The 16219-nt window shown below is 53.1% G+C and overlaps 1 protein-coding gene across 1 annotated transcript; it reads right to left on the reverse strand.

The window, feature by feature from the left end:
* Positions 1–8503: 8503 nt before the first annotated feature.
* Positions 8504–13654, reverse strand: LOC123159014 (uncharacterized). The gene is made up of 2 exons (XM_044576818.1): positions 10488–13654; positions 8504–9293 (listed from the first exon to the last, which is right to left on the reverse strand). Exon 1 carries the CDS (start codon positions 12099–12101, stop codon positions 11133–11135), a length of 969 nt encoding a protein of 322 aa, XP_044432753.1. The 5' UTR covers positions 12102–13654; the 3' UTR covers positions 8504–9293; positions 10488–11132.
* Between the last annotated feature and the right edge of the window lie 2565 nt (positions 13655–16219).

The following is a 16219-nucleotide window of genomic DNA, read 5'->3' on the forward strand; positions in this document are numbered from 1 at the left end:
CCTGGGCAGCTCGTATGTTTTCCGCAAGCGTGGCGTAGACGGGACAATCCGTCTCGAACATGCTGGCGATGGTCGCGCCACACTGCAGGATAGAGCCGATGTGGCTAGGTCCCTCAGGGGCCGGCGTACCGCCGATGGCTCGGTCCATCTCGCGCCGGTAGGCTTCCGAGAGGCGTCGCATGCTGGCCAGTCGGTTGGCGCTTTCGATGAGCTGGATGCGGCGTGCTTCCAGCGTCTCAGCATCTGCATCTCCCGGGATGGGCGCTGACAAGTCCCGCAGCGCCGCATCGAGTGGGTCTCGAACGCCTCCGTCCGAGTGCTCACCACTGCTGATGACAAGCACCTCCGTGCGGTGCTCTTGCCGCTGTGCTCGCGAGGAGGCGGCTCATCGTAGACTACCACGTTGGTGGGGAACGCGTCAAGCGACGCCGTGTCGGAGTCGACGATCATTGGGTCGGTGGAGCCAACAGACTCCAAGTCGGCAGCAGGCTCGCTGGTGACGTGGAGCTGGTCAAGGAGGCTGACGAGACGGTTCTCAAGGCAGTCGGTGTCTGCATCGGATGCAGGCTCATCGGAGAGGCTGATCTCGCCAACGAGGTCGGCGAGGCAGCTTACTGTGCAGGCGATTGTCGGTGTCAAAACCGGTGGATCTCGGGTAGGGTCCCGAATTGTGCGTCTGAGGCTAATGGTAACAGGAGGCGGGGGATGTTTACCCAAGTTCGGGCCCTCTCGACGGAGGTAATACCCTACTTCCTGCTTGATTGATCTTGATGATATGAGTATTACAAGAGTTGATCTACCACGAGATCATAGAGGCTAAACCCTAGAAGCTAGCCTATGATATGATTGTTCTTGTCCTACGGACTAAATCCTCCAGTTTATATAGACACCGGAGGGGGCTAGGGTTACACAGAGTCGGTTACAGAGAAGGAGATCTATACATCCGAATTGCCAAGCTTGCCTTCCACGCCAAGGAGAGTCCCATCCGGACACGGCACGAAGTCTTCAATCTTGTATCTTCATAGTCCAACAGTCCGGCCAATGTATATAGTCCCGGTGTCTGAATACCCCCTAATACAGGACTCCCTCAGTAGCCCCTGAACCAGGCTTCAATGACGACGAGTCCAGCGCGCAGATTGTCTTCGACATTGCAAGGCAGGTTCCTTCTCTGAATACTCCATAGAAGATTTTAAACACGAGAGTCGTGTCCGGCTCTACAAAACAAATTCCACATACCATTGTAGAGAGAACAATATTCCACAAATCTAATTTGCTGACAACTTTTCGTAGAGTGACATCACGCCACGGCCCGGTCATTATTCGAACCGTTTTTCACAACCAGCCACCGTGCATATTGCGAGGCGGTTTCCTTGGCACGTCTTGTCAAAGCAGAGATCGTGTCCCCTTATTACACGATCCTCATCAATACGGGCATGGGTAACCCAATCATGCCATCAACTGTGGCGCTTGGAGAATAAGTGATTTTAACGGGCAAGTGGGGAGGCACACAATTTCTACCGCCTTTATAAAGAGATAGGGATTCCTGTCTGTCGGGGGGATGGACCCCGGGCAGGAAACGGAACCCGGATCCTCTTCAAAAGCAACGGGGCCAGCACCGCCCCTCAAAATCGGCACGCGCTTGGCTGGGTCGCTCGACCCGGCCAAGCCCCGCAAGCCAGCCAGACTCGCCGACCCAGTAAGACACGTCGACTCAGCCCCAACAACTGGCGCGAGACAACCCAACCCGGCGCAACCAAGGCTTCCCCAACAAGCCGGCCCCACCCGTGGCGTGCAGCGCAATCCAGCCACGGGTCAGCTCCCGTTCTATCCAGGCCGTACGATGGGACGAGACTTCAATCACCGATGACCAAGACAACAGTGCTTCCGCCCATGCCTATGGTCAATCGGAGCGTGGCAACAGTGCCCCTCACCTACCTGCTGACCAGGGCTGGCGTGGCAATAGTGCTCCCGCCCTCACCGCTGACGACAACAAGTGGCAACCTGACGGGGAGGACTATTCGTGACTCGACTCGGCCACGCCCTGACGATCGACAAGACGACGCACAGTCCCCCTAGGCATGTGGGGCCCGCACCTAGGGGAACCCGGTGAACCACAAGCCCCCAACGCGACCCAGCTCGGGATCCCGGACACCGACAATACGAACCCACCAACTCGGCGTGTTACCATTGTAACCCTGGGGGGTTGGTCTATAAACCCCCCCCCAGGAGCCCACACACATGGGGGAGGATGTGGTGTGTGATGTACGTAGAGAAAGGCAAGCAAGCATAGGACTAGCCACCAAAAGCAACACCGGAGAGAAGGAGCAGCCCAAGCCTTGGCCAGCTTCCTTCCTCCTCCATACAGCTCCAAGAGGAACATTGTACTATCGATCATCCAACTACACTCGGCAGGACTAGGAGTATTATCTCTCCGGAGAGCCCCGAACCTGGGTATGTTCGGCGTCCCGCGCCCGCTCATGCCAACCCCGCCTCTGGAGCCCACCAGTGCCCTCGAGCCTCCTCCTCTCTTTAGCCATCCCTTGGCATCTGCCGTGCGCCCACCACGACAGTTGGCGCCCACCGTGGGGCAGCTCGAGGAGCTAGCTAGGAGCATGCTTCAGACGGGGCCCTTCTCCTACTCCGACGAGTCCGTCGCGCTTGCCGCCTCATTCGCCTAGCTGCGCATCTCCGATGCGTTCGCGGCAAATGAGTACCCCAGCAAGGTGCTCAGCTACTCCGACTCTGCCCTCTCCCTCGGCGGTGGCATTGCCGCCGGGGCGATGGACGTCCATGTGGAGGTATTCGTCACCAGCGATGGCGCCTCCTCCTCGTCGAGCAAGACGAGGAAGGCCGCGGAAGCCAGGGCCGCAGCGAAATGGACCGAGCCGTCCGATCCACTGCGTGCCGCGATGCAGAGCCTCTGCATCCCCATCGGCACCGACGTCGACGCCATCAACGTTGCCGAGGCCCGAGCCCAACTCGAGGAAAGGCGCCACCAGATGCTGGACCTGTCCGAGACACTCGCCGCCACCAAGTGTCGCCTAGAGGCTGCTCAGCTGGAGCACGACGCCGCCCACGGATTCGCGCCCGCCGCGGCCGAGCCCAGCCAGGTCACCGATGTGCGTACTCGGGGAGGAGCGATCGTCCGGGCCCTCGGCGCCATCGGAACCATCTATGAGACCCCAGTGAAGAACATGCGCGCTGCCTAGGCAGCTGCAGTCGGCCTGGACTGACTCATGGGTGAAGAGCTGCAGGAGCACATCAGGCGGATGTGTGAGCTCCTCAACGCAGCCAACACCCAGCAGGATCGCCTCAACTAGCTCGCCAAGCCTACGGGATCAGGCTCCGCCCGCCTTGGCAGACCCGGCGAACTTCTGCACACCGCTTCCTCGCCGCCCGGCGAGGCGCACTCCGGCCGAGCCCGGACTCGACGTGACCAGGCCGCTACAGCCGTCGGCGGATTGGGCGACGAGCCCATCCCAAAGATCCAGCGTGGACCCGGTCAGCATGGCTGGCGTCCGGCTCCGACCGACCGGCCCCCTCGGGGCCTGGCCGCCAGTCGACTCGGCCCGCACGCCATCGACGATGCCAACGCTTGCCACTGCCACGATCAGCTCGCTCGCTCCCTGGAGGTGGAGGAGAGCGGCGCTATCCGGGAGGAGCCCTTCCCCAAGGGGCTCATGCTCCCCCACGACACCCCAAGTACAACGGGACAGTGAAGGCAGAAGACTGGCTCACCGACTACACCACGGCCATTGGCATCACAGGTGCCAATCGTCGTCTCGTCATGCGCTACGCACCGCTCATGCTCCAAGGGTCGGCCCGCACATGGTTGAACAGCCTGCCGATGGGCAGCATCAACACGTGGGTGGGCTTCGAGGAGGCCTTCGTCCGCAACTTCACGGAGACCTACAAGCGACCCAGTCGCCCTAGCCAGCTTGCCATGTGCATGCAGGGGCCGACGGAGACCGGTCGCGAGTACCTCTCACGCTGGACCGAGCTCCGGAACAGTTGCGAGGGCGTCCATGAAGCCTAGGCGATCCAATACTTCGTTAGCGGGTGCCGAGACGACACTCAGCTCAAGCACAAGATCTTACGATCCGAGCCGGCCACCATGGCCGTGCTCATGGTGACGGTGGAAAAGTACGTCAACACCGACTCCGCCACGAAGATCCAGGTGGCGCTGGATGAAGCCGGCAAGGCGAAGCCGGTTCCCCCTCCGAAGCCGGCCGGCCAAAGAAGCCGGCAGCATCATCACCAGAACAACAAATGCAAGGTCGACCAGCCGGCGCAGCATCACGACAACCAGCTCGTCGCGGCCACCGAGCCCGTGGCGGACCCGGCGGTGAAGCGCTGGCAAACCGGCAAGACGGCATATGGCAACCCACCATGAGCTACGAGCAGATGCTCGACGCTCCCTGCAAGCACCACAGCGGCGCAAAACCCTTCACACACACGGTTCGACAGTGCGCCATCACCAAGCGCATCACGTGGGGCGACGTCCCGCCTCCTCCGGCTTCGGCTCCAGGCGCGGGACAGCCGCCTACGCTGCCGCCTCCGGTTGGCGGCACGATGCGCAACGACGCCTACCCGGACCAGAACGCGTCCTACGTCGTCTTCACCAGCCTCGGCGACGACAAGCACAGCGAGCGCCTCCTTTGGCAGGAGGCCAAGCTAGAGTTCATGCATTGGTCGGATATCCCGATCACCTGGACCCGGGAGGATCACCCGACAGTCATGCCGAGCCCGGGTGGTTACGCCCTCGTCCTCAACCCCACCATTGTCGCGCGGCGCACATGCAAGTTCTCCCGAGTCCTCATCGACGGCGGAAGCAGCATCAACATCCTCTACCGCGACACGATGACCAAGCTCGGCCTCAAGGCGAGGACCTGGAGCCGACCCGTACGATCTTCCACGGCATCGTGCCTGGCCTCTCCTGCTCTCCCATTGGCCGGGTCCGGCTCGACGTCCTGTTCGGCGACAGCAGCCACTTCCGACGCGACCCGATCTGGTTCGAGGTGGTGGACCTGTCCAGCGCGTATCACGCGTTGCTGGGCCGGCCCGCACTCGCCAAGTTCATGGCGATTCCCCCCTACGTGTATCTGAAGATGAAGATGTCGGGTCCGAAGGGCCTCATCACCGTCACCGGCAACTACCGCAAGTCCCTGGAGTGCGCCCGAGACGGTGCCAAGTTGGCCGAGTCGATGGTCATTGCCGAGGAGTGGCGCCAGCTCGACCGGATCATCGCCCTGGCTGGCGAGGCTCCGCTACGTCGATGCCGACCCCGGACCCGGCCGACGAGGCCGCCTTCAAGCCCTCCAAGGAGACCAAGAAAGTGAAGATCAACCCGGAAGACCCCAGCTGCAGCAAGTACATTGTCGTAGGCGCCTGCCTCGACGACAAATAGGAAGGCGAGCTCGTCGATTTCCTCCGTGAGAATTGGGATATCTTTGCATGGACCCCCAAGGACATGCCGGGTATCCCGAGGAAGTACGCCGAGCACAAACTTCACGTCCGCAAGGACGCCAAGCCTGTCCGTCAACCCCTACGACGATTTTACGAAGAGAAGAGAAGAACCATTGGTGAAGAGGTCGCCAAGCTTTTGACGGCCGGCTTCATAATGGAAGTGTTTCACCCCAAGTGGCTGGCCAATCCAGTCCTCGTCCTGAAGAAGAACAAGACCTGGCGCATGTGTATCGACTACACCAGCCTCAACAAGGCCTGTCCCAAGGATCCGTTTGCTCTCCCATGGATCGACCAAGTCATCGACTCGACCACCGGGTGTGATATCTTGTCCTTCGCAGACGCTTACTCCGGCTACCACTAGATCAAGCTGGACCCAGCCGACGCCCTGAAGATGTCCTTCATCACGCCCTTTGGGGCATATTGCTACATCACCATGTCGTTCGGCTTGAAGAACGCCGGCGCCACCTTCCAATGCTGCATGCAGAAATGCCTGCTGCCGCAACTCGGCCGCAATATCCACGTGTACATGGATGACATCATGGTGAAGACCAAGCAGCACCTCACGCTCCTCGATGATTTGAAGTAAACATTCGCCAACCTCCGTGGATACAAGGTCAAGCTTAACCCGGAAAAATGCGTCTTCGGCATCCCGACCGGAAAGCTATTCGGCTTCCTCGTCTCGGAACGTGGCATTGAGGCGAACCCGGAGAAGATCAAGGCCATCGAGCGCATGCGCAAGCCGGCTAGGCTGCGCGATGTCCAGAAGTTCTCCGGGTGCTTAGCCTCAGTCAGCCGGTTTCTAAGCCGACTGGGCGAGAGGGCGCTACCCCTATACCAGCTAATGAAGAAGACAAGCCCGCTCGAATGGAACGACAAGGAAGACGAGGCCTTCCGAGACCTCAAGCGCATGCTCTCCATCGCACCAGTCCTGGCCGTGCCGACCGACAAGGAGCCGCTGTTGCTCTACATTACCGCGACCTCCCGGGCGGTCAGCACGGTGCTGGTGGTCGAGCGACCAGAGAAGGGAAAGATCCAAGCCGCCCAGCACCCAGTCTACCACCTGAGAGAGGTGCTCACCATCTCCAAGCGGAACTACCCGCACTACCAGAAGATCTGTTACGGCGTGTACTTCATTGCCAAGAAGCTGAAGTAGTACTTCCAAGAGCACGTCGTCACCGTCGTCAGCACGGCGCCTATCGGAGAAATCATCGGGTGCCGGGACACCTCTGGCCGGGTCGCCAAGTGGGAGATCCAGCTAGCCGACCACACCATCCTCTACGAGCCCCGCACCGCGATCAAGTCTCAAGCCCTGGCCGACTTCCTCGTCGACTGGACCGAGACCCAGTACTTTCCCCCGCCTCCCGACTCGATGCATTGGCGCATGCACTTCGACAGGTCCAAGATGCAACTCGGCTTGGGGGCCGGCTGAGGGAGTCCTGGATAAGGGGGTATCCGGACAGTCGGACTATATACTTTGGCCGGACTGTTGGACTATGAGGATACAAGACTGAAGACTCCATCCCGTGTCCGAATGGTACTCTCCTTTGCATGGAAGACAAGCCTGGCGATCCGGATGATAGATCTCCCTCTGTAACCGACTCTGTGTAACCCTAGCCCCCTCCGGTGTCTATATAAACCGGAGGGTTTTAGTCCATAGGACAACAACAATCATACCATAGGCTAGCTTCTAGGGTTTAGCCTCTATGATCTCGCGGTAGATCAACTCTTGTAATACTCATATCATCAAGATCAATCAAGCAGGAAATAGGGTATTACCTCCATCGAGAGGGCCCAAACCTGGGTAAACACCGTGTCCCCAGCCTCCTGTTACCATTAGCCTTATACGCACAGTTCGAGACCCCCTACCTGAGATCCGCCGGTTTTGACACCGACATTGGTGCTTTCAATTAGAGTTCCTCTGTGTCGTCGCTGTAAGGCTCGATGGCTTCTCCAACCTTCAACAATGCCGTCCAGGGTGAGACTTTTCTCCCCGGACAGATCTTCGTGTTCGGCGGCTTCGCACTGCGGGCCAACTCGCTTGGCCATCTGGAGCAGATCGACAGCTACGCCCCTGGCCATCAGGTCGGGTTCGGGAACCTAAGCTACATTGCCGACATCCGCGGAGACTTGATCTTCGACGGATTCGAGCCCACGTCAGGAGCGTCGAACAATCGCCACGCGCATGACTTATATCTGCCGTCGGACAGTATTCGAGATATCGCGCCTGCCATTGCTCCAGACTTTGATCGAGAGCAGATCGTGCCATCTGAGGACGGGTGGATGGACCCCGCCACCGAGGCCGCACACCTATCGGCGTTGGAGCCGAACACATACTCCGCTTCTAAGGAAATCTGTGTCTCCGGACCCCCGGACTTGTCTTTAGTCATAGGTTTCGGACCGCATGCATCCATGCCCATCGAATCTGATTGGTCTCCAATCATGGAGTTCACCGCCGCGGATATATTTCAGCACTCGCCCTTCAGTTACGTGCTAAATTCATTGAGGTCTCTCTCTCTCTGTCAGGGGATTCCTGGCCGAACTATATTCGGCTTGAGTGGGAAGCAGGCGACGAAGAAATTCATTACCCACCCACCACCCACTTAATAGCTACTGTCGATGATTTGACCGACGTGCTCAACTTTGACTCCGAAGACATCGACGGTATAGACGAATATGCTGGAGAAGAACAAGAACCACCGCCTACAGGGCGCTGGACAACCACCTCTTCATATGATATATATATGGTGGACACCCCCAAAGAAAACAATGGTGATGAGGCAACAAAGGACAACCCCTCAGGGAGGAAATCAAAGCATGGGCGTCATTGGCGCCGCTCTAAACCCCGCCACAGCAATACCGGCACAGGAGATGAAAACAATCCGGATACTATCGAAGACGAATACAACCCTGATCAGCCTGCCTTTGAACATGCCGAACAATAGCAAGTTTCAAGCACTAGCCAAATATGAATATTACATATGATCTCAAGTCTACAGAAATTTAGAGAATGAAGGGGAGTAGCAGCAATTTATGGTTCAAATTAGGAGCAGAGCAGGGGGGCCAAGGAAGAAGCAGCAGCTAGAAGCTTCGAGTTCAGAGAAGGAGGAAAGTGGAGGAAGTGGAAGAGATGGAGCAGCAGCGTGGGGTTGAGAGGAAGAGCAGCAGCATTAGCGTCAGGGGAAGCAGAGGAGGAGGAGCAGAGAGATGAACAGCGGCAGGGGCGTGGGAGAAGCAGCGAGGCAAGGGAAGGAGGAAGAAGAGAAGCAGCGAGGCAAGGAGAATCACACGGGGCACCAGACGCCTCGTCTGGTCGGGCGCGCGAGCGTGGGGTGAAGGCGCGGTGGAGGCGCTGGTGGTGCTGAAGGTACTAGGCGGCGCGGGGAGATGGCGGCGCAGGTGGTTGGCTGGTCGTGCACGCGAGCTGGTGGTGGTGGCGCTACTGGTGGAGTGGATATGGTGGTGTGGTGCTGGAGGTGAGTATGCTCGTGGATGGATGGGTGGCAGAGGCGCACCACCACACCGGCCTGGACGTGGCGGCGGCCGGAGGTGGAGAAGGAGGTGCGAGGGAGAGAGATGAGTAGCCAGGCCCGATCGAATCCCTCCAGCGCCTAGGGATTTTGTTCCCCTCCTTTCATCTGAACTTTGTGATTTGGCCCTCTTTCTTCTCTTCTTTCTTCACAAGAAGGTCCTCCCACTTCTTTATCTAGCCCCCTGGTTACTTCTCTTCATCTCACACAAGTCTCTTCTTCCTTCTCTTCTCTTCTTCACTCTCCTCGATAGCCACATAGACGGAATCTTGACGATTATTAGTGCCTTTGCGCACATTTCTGCAAGATAGACCAAAGACTAGCAAATGATCCTTTTTGATGATTATCAAGCAATATTCAATCAATCATGGCAAGAATGGACGAATATGTCATGATAGATGCTATATTTGAGTACCAAAATTATATATGTGAAATATACTTATCAAGTTCCCCCACACTTAAACTTTTGCTTGTCCTCAAGCAAAGGAATATGACAAGAGCTAGATAATGAACAGTGAGCTGACTGGAGAATGTCCCAGTGAAGTAGATCTCCAAACAAAGCATGCTTTGGACTTAACTAGTGAAAATCAATGGTTAAGAGTGCTACAGAGCAATAGAGTACTAGTAAGCATGACCATTTTAAACTTTTACAATGATAAATGAGGATCAACAAGTTTAAATGATGACTGTGCCAAATGGTTCCTAAAAAGAGCATGATCCCAAGAACAAATGAACTAGAATTAAATCTTGTGATCAAATCACTTATTTACAGAGATAAAATAATGATTATATTATTATTAGTCTCACCATAGGAACATACCACCGATCCCAAGAACATGGTATACACCTGGCTCGACCAATTATTAGTTTTTTTGTCTCCCCAAAGGAACATACCACCGATCCCGAGAACATGGTATACACCTGGTTTGACAATTACATATTTATTTATTTATTACTGTCCAAGCTACCAGATTTCACATGCCACCGATCCAGGGAACATGACATGCTACTGTAGGTAGACCAGACTTATTTATTCAATATTACTTATCTTAAATGAACAACGCATAAGCACAAAAACAGGAATCATCACTTTTCCATGTCTGGTTCACATGCTACCGATCCAGGGAACATAGCATGCTAATCCATAGTGGTTAGGTGATTGCTCTCAATGGGAACACACTTAGCACAAATTCAGCATCTAAACATGGTGATCTAGGTGTATCAAGGTAAAAGCAGAAAATGATCAAGTTTTCTAGTGTACTAGGGATTTGAGCACTCAAAACTAATAACTTCCACAAATTTCAGCAAAGCATGCATGGTGTAGATCACTAGTTTACAAGGCATTCAGAAATCAAGTTCACAAATTCACATCAAGCACAATGCCAAAGGTGAATTTCAGCTTGATAACAAGTAATAACTAGCTCAAGCAACCCAACTAGCAATTGAATTTAGCATGTATTTATGACATTCAGAATGGGTCATGAAACATCTCACCGGGCTTTGATCATGTAGCACTCGCTCGATCACCTCACCAACTGCAGCTCCTGTCCTTTTGATTCTCTATCCTCATGCCTGCTCCAGCTTCTCCCTTCCTCGTGTGTGCCCCCTTGCTTCTCCTCATCCCCATGCTCTGAGCCCACCAGGGTCCCAAGGAATGTCACCTTGAACCTGGTCAACATGTAATGGATCGTGCACAAGCAAAAACCTGAAAGAGCATTCAACGAAAGAGACAATACAAGTGGTAGGGATAATACCCTCCAAGTCATCAATCGAATATCCAATTACATAAGCATAGCTATAAAGCACATGTTTAGGATGGTAGAAATCAGCAAGGTCGACACTAACATGAGAATGAAATTTATCATTAAGCTCAAGACTAGCATGGGAATAATATGTTTTATTAAGCATAGGACTAGCATAAGGAAAATAAGTGTCATCATCAGGAATGAGAGCAATGCCACCAACAATGTATGTATGATCATGTCCAAGCAAATAATTTTTCAAGTCTAGCTTAATTGATGGTATAACACAATGGAAAGTAGCAGCAAAGATCTCATAAGGAAGCATGTCATCAAGAGGATTGGATAAACCTGCTAAATCACGCTCCTGTATGATGATGGGCAAATGCGTTTCTGGTTCTTAATCTTCAATCACATCAACTTCTTTTGCTTCTTCAAGATTAATAGATGATGAGTCTTCAACTTGATCACTTTGTTGTTTGAGCTCTGGATCATCTTGTGCCTTGGCTTTGAGAATTTCTTCTTGGATCTGAAGTATTTCTTCCTCTGGACTCTCGCTATCTTGCTCAGCTGAATGTGAAGGTGTTGGAACCTCACATGTATCAATGGATATCTCAGCCACACTCAACTCAAACTGTGATGATATAGTACTGCCAGCGTTGATGTTCTTCTCAATCTTCCTTGCTTCTTCCACTAGCTCCTTTCCACTCTTAATCTTCTTCATTTCCTCTAGTATCACCGGCCTAATTGGATCATCTTCGGCACTCCAAGTGAACTCGAGACCAAGCAATGTGAGCTTGTCTATATCATCAAAGTCATCTTGTGTGGGCACTTGTGTTGAAGATGTTGGTTGACCAAATGGAGGACCATTTAACTCCATTGGACACATCTCCTGGTGTAGAGGTATATGAATAGGAGCTGAATAAGACTGTTGTGGAGCATAGTTGTGGTTCTTCTCATTGTACCTGAATCCCTGCAATGGATAACTAGAGGCAAACGATGAGATCTCAGGGTTGTTGCTCCTATATGACATATTCAGGCTTTCAGGCCACCCATGTGAGTAATTGTTTTGGTATGAGCTATGCTGTTGAGCGAAGCTCATGCCAAAACAATCCGGAGGATGGGAGTAACCACGCTGACATACAGCGGGCAAATGGCCCTGAAATCCACAAATATGGCAGGTAGGAGCAACACAAGGATGGCCTCTAGAATAAGGATCATAAGAGCTAGGCCTATCCTCAAAAACTACTTCTCGCTGCCGAGCTAAATCATCTAATTGATGGGAAATCTTACTTATCAGTTCTTGAATACTTTCCGTGCTGTTTGTAGTGTTGCTTGCATAAGCCTGATGATCTGAATAGTAAGCCATAACCGAGAGGATAATCCAACCTGCAAAAAAGGAAAAGAAAACAAAAAGATACTAACTAAAACAGGGGTTAGTGGCTAGAGATATATCACAAATATATGGCACAAACTAGAAAAAGAAGAAAAACCTAGTCTATAGCCTAACACAATCGCTCGACACTAGTCCCCGGCAACGGCGCCAAAATGATCGATAGTAGGTACAGTGGGGTTTTTATACCCAAACTACGAGTGTCGTGTTCTCCTCAGGGACTAGGCGACGGCAACTATACTCGGCTAAAGCTAGGTAATAGAATTTAGATGATGATTGCATAGAAATATAGACCTAAACTAACCAAAGTTGACGATAAAGAAAATAACACAGTAGCAAGGAAGGTTCAAATTATCTTCAACAATCTTTTTGGTATTTTCGTAATGCTTGAGAAATTAAGATACTAACAAAAGCTATCATCAATGACAAGAGAAGTAAAAGGACATGAACATAACACACACATATATATCACAGGTTCATAGCTAGCACAAGGTACAAGATATATCACCGGGACTACAAAATGAACACCGGTTACAAACAGGATTATAAAGCACATGTACTGGACTCACATCACACTAGCCAAATCTCCTTGACATAAATCAGTGCAACAATAACTAGAAGACTAAACTATCAAACATGATATATATCACAGGAACTTGAGCAACAGTCTACAGTAAACTGGACACTAATCAGTAGCAAGTGCAGTACATAATTAATATATTTCACACACACACACACACAAATGCGAATATGGTATTACAGGGCACTGTTCTAATACTCTCGGATGAACAAAAATAGTACTACAGTACTAAACAATCACTAGTCTGAAACTGAACATGTCATAGCATTATTATACAGTTACAAATCTGAACCAATAGCAAGTTTCAAGCACTAGCCAAATATGAATATTACATATGATCTCAAGTCTACAGAAATTTAGAGAATGAAGGGGAGTAGCAGCAATTTATGGTTCAGATTAGGAGCAGAGCAGGGGGCCAAGGAAGAAGCAGCTGCTAGAAGCTTCGAGTTCAGAGAAGGAGGGAAGTAGAGGAAGTGGAAGAGATGGAGCAGCAGCGTGGGGTTGAGAAGAAGAGCAGCAGCAGCAGCGTTAGGGGAAGCAGAGGAGGAGGAGCAGAGAGATGAACAGCGGCAGGGGCGTGGGAGAGGCAGCGAGGCAAGGGAAGGAGGAAGAAGAGAAGCAGCGAGGCAAGGAGAATCGCGCGGGGTACCAGACGCCTCGTCTGGTCGGGCGCGCGAGCGTGGGGTGAAGGCGCGGTGGAGGCGCTGGTGGTGCTGAAGGTACTAGGCGGCGCAGGGAGATGGCGGCGGAGGTGGTTGGCTGGTCGTGCGCGCGAGCTGGTGGTGGTGGCGCTACTTGTGGAGTGGATATGGTGGTGTGGTGCTAGAGGTGAGTATGCTCGTGGATGGATGGGTGGCAGAGGCGCACCACTACGCCGGCCTGGCTGTGGCGGCGGCCGGAGGTGGAGAAGGAGGTGCGAGGGAGAGAGATGAGTAGCCAGGCCCGATCGGATCCCTCCAGCAGCGCCTAGGGATTTTGTTCCCCTCCTCTCATCTGCACTTTGTGATTTGGCCCTCTTTCTTCTCTTCTTTCTTCACAAGAAGGTCCTCCCACTTCTTTATATAGCCCCCTGGTTACTTCTCTTCATCTCACACAAGTCTCTTCTTCCTTCTCTTCTCTTCTTCACTCTTCTCGATAGCCACATAGACGGAATCTTGACGATTATTAGTGCCTTTGCGCACATTTCTGCAAGATAGACCAAAGACTAGTAAATGATCCTTTTTGATGATTATCAAGCAATATTCAATCAATCATGGCAAGAATGGACAAATATGTCACGATAGATGCTATATTTGAGTACCAAAATTATATATGTGAAATATACTTATCAACGGGAAAATGCCATTCGTGCACCTTCTATACAAACCGTCCGCTTAATGACGTCCAGCCGAGGACAGGCACTCACAATTTGCTTCATGAGCCCAAAGAAACTGCTCGGAATGGGCTCGGCGGGCCATAGCCGGATAACCAAATCCTTCATAGCTAGTTCGGCCGCCTAGTGCTGTTTGATCAGCTGCTTCAGTTGGTCGACAAACGACACCGGATAATTCGGTGCCAAATACTGCGGCCGGAAGAGCTTCTCCGCAGTCTCCTTCCCCTCAGCTCGGCAGAATTGGGCAGCATCAGATATGCTGCACGTCAGATCTGCAAACGCCCCTGGAGAAATAAGGATTCAATGGGTCACCCTGAATCTTCCCTGCTATCGCATATAAATTGCTTTGAATAAGAAACAGCCTTACCAGCCGCAATCTTCCGCGCCTCCTGAATATCCTTCAAAGAAGCCTGGGCTTCCTCTCGAGCATCATTTGTGGCTTGGAGATCTTGGACGAGTTCGGATTCTTTCAATGATAGACTCTGCTCCAAAGTCTTGCTTTTCTTCACGGCCTCCTGAAGCTCTCATTCAGCTTCAATGACCCTAGCCTCGTGCTTCTCGCGGAGAGCCTGCTCCGCGTCTGCCTTCTTTTCGGCCAAGGCAACAACCTTCTTGAGCGCCTCACTTTCGGCATTTTCCCCTAGAGTGCGCGATATAAATGCTTTAATTAGACACAACTACTTACGTGTGCTAAAACTTACTAAAGTTTCAACATACCTTGTTTATCCTCCAGCTGCTTAAGTCTGGACACTTCCGCAGTATGAGAGGAGGCAGTTGCTGCAGACGCCTGATTCATAAAGAAAGAGATATATGTCATTAGCTGAGTCTCCCGCGGACGGAAATTTCATCCCCTGTCCGGTTCCTGTCCTCACCGAACAGTGTATCAGGGGCTACTGTCTATACTATGATAGTCTTTCAAAAACTCCTTAAACATACCTCCAAGCCTTTTATAAGGCTAATGCAGGATTCATTCAGTCCACTCTCAGCGGCCTGAATCTTTTCTATCACCGCGCCCATAAGGGCGCGATGTTCATCGACGATGGAAGCACTTTCCAGCGCTATCGATAAGCCGCCTGGCACCTTTGGTTGGATAGAGGTCGCAGGTGAAGCAGGATCGCCCCCTCCAGTCAAGGTGGCCTGCCTGCCTGATCCCGGAGCCTCAAGGGTCTCTGGGACTGTGTCCGGCTGTGGGCCGAATCCAAGATCGCCCCCGCCGCCGACGTCCATGGGAACCGCCGCTCCCACGTGTCCGGCCCCCGAGGTACGCCCCCCTGGTCCAGGTCATTTTGGGACGACACCTTGGTGTCACAACCGGGCTGTGGAGAAGGGGCCCTTGGAGGCGTCTCGCTCTCCAAGGCACATCGGAACTCAACGAATCCTCCGATGAGGAATGTTTGGCAGGAGATCTTGTCGGACTGTAAAAAGTACGGTGCAAATCGAAATATTACACTTTAGTAATCCCGGATGAATGGACATGTTCAGATTTCATGCACTTACGAGTTTACCAGGGGCTGGGCCCTAGGATCCCACTCCGGGCTGCTGTCGGTAGCCGTGGTGGACGCCTCGGGGATGAGTGTTTTCGCCCTCTTAGGCGAATCTGCCACTAAGGACGAGGAGGCTGTCCTTTTCTTCCTTCCCCCCGTAGGGGACTCGTCCTCTTCCTCCTCCTCGTCCTCTTCCTCCTCGCCCTCTTCCTCCTCGTCGTCCTCTTCGGAGGAGGGATGGTCGCTGGAGTCTTCGGACTTCACGTCCGAGGCACTGCGACAATGGAGGCCGCTCCTGGTCTCCTTGGCCTCTTTGTTGGCCTCTCTCTTTGGTGCCTCGTAAGGCGCTGGGACCATCATCTTCGTCAGAAGTGGTCCTGCTGGTTCTTCCGGCAGCGGGGCCGGACAATGAATCTGCCCCGCCTTCTTCGTCCATCCCTGAGGTAATCATGGAAAAGCACGTTAAAAAACATTTCCCTCAGGACATACCAATGAAACATGCGGATGGCCAAGACACAGTGAGGACTTACCGGACTTGCGGGGTGGGACACTTGGTACCCGGGATCCGCGGCAGAGTCCGGCCACGGTTTGCCAGACTTAAAAAGCACCTTCAATATGTCCTTGTGCAAGGAGCCGAAAAGCTCCCGCAGGATCTGGT

The sequence above is a fragment of the Triticum aestivum genome, chromosome 7B (genome assembly GCF_018294505.1).
Source record: "Triticum aestivum cultivar Chinese Spring chromosome 7B, IWGSC CS RefSeq v2.1, whole genome shotgun sequence".
Lineage (NCBI taxonomy): Eukaryota > Viridiplantae > Streptophyta > Magnoliopsida > Poales > Poaceae > Triticum > Triticum aestivum.

Bases quoted from the DNA above. Each gene is read 5' to 3' on its own strand.
- LOC123159014 (XM_044576818.1), bottom strand. From the start codon at position 12,101: ATGGCTTACTATTCAGATCATCAGGCTTATGCAAGCAACACTACAAAC.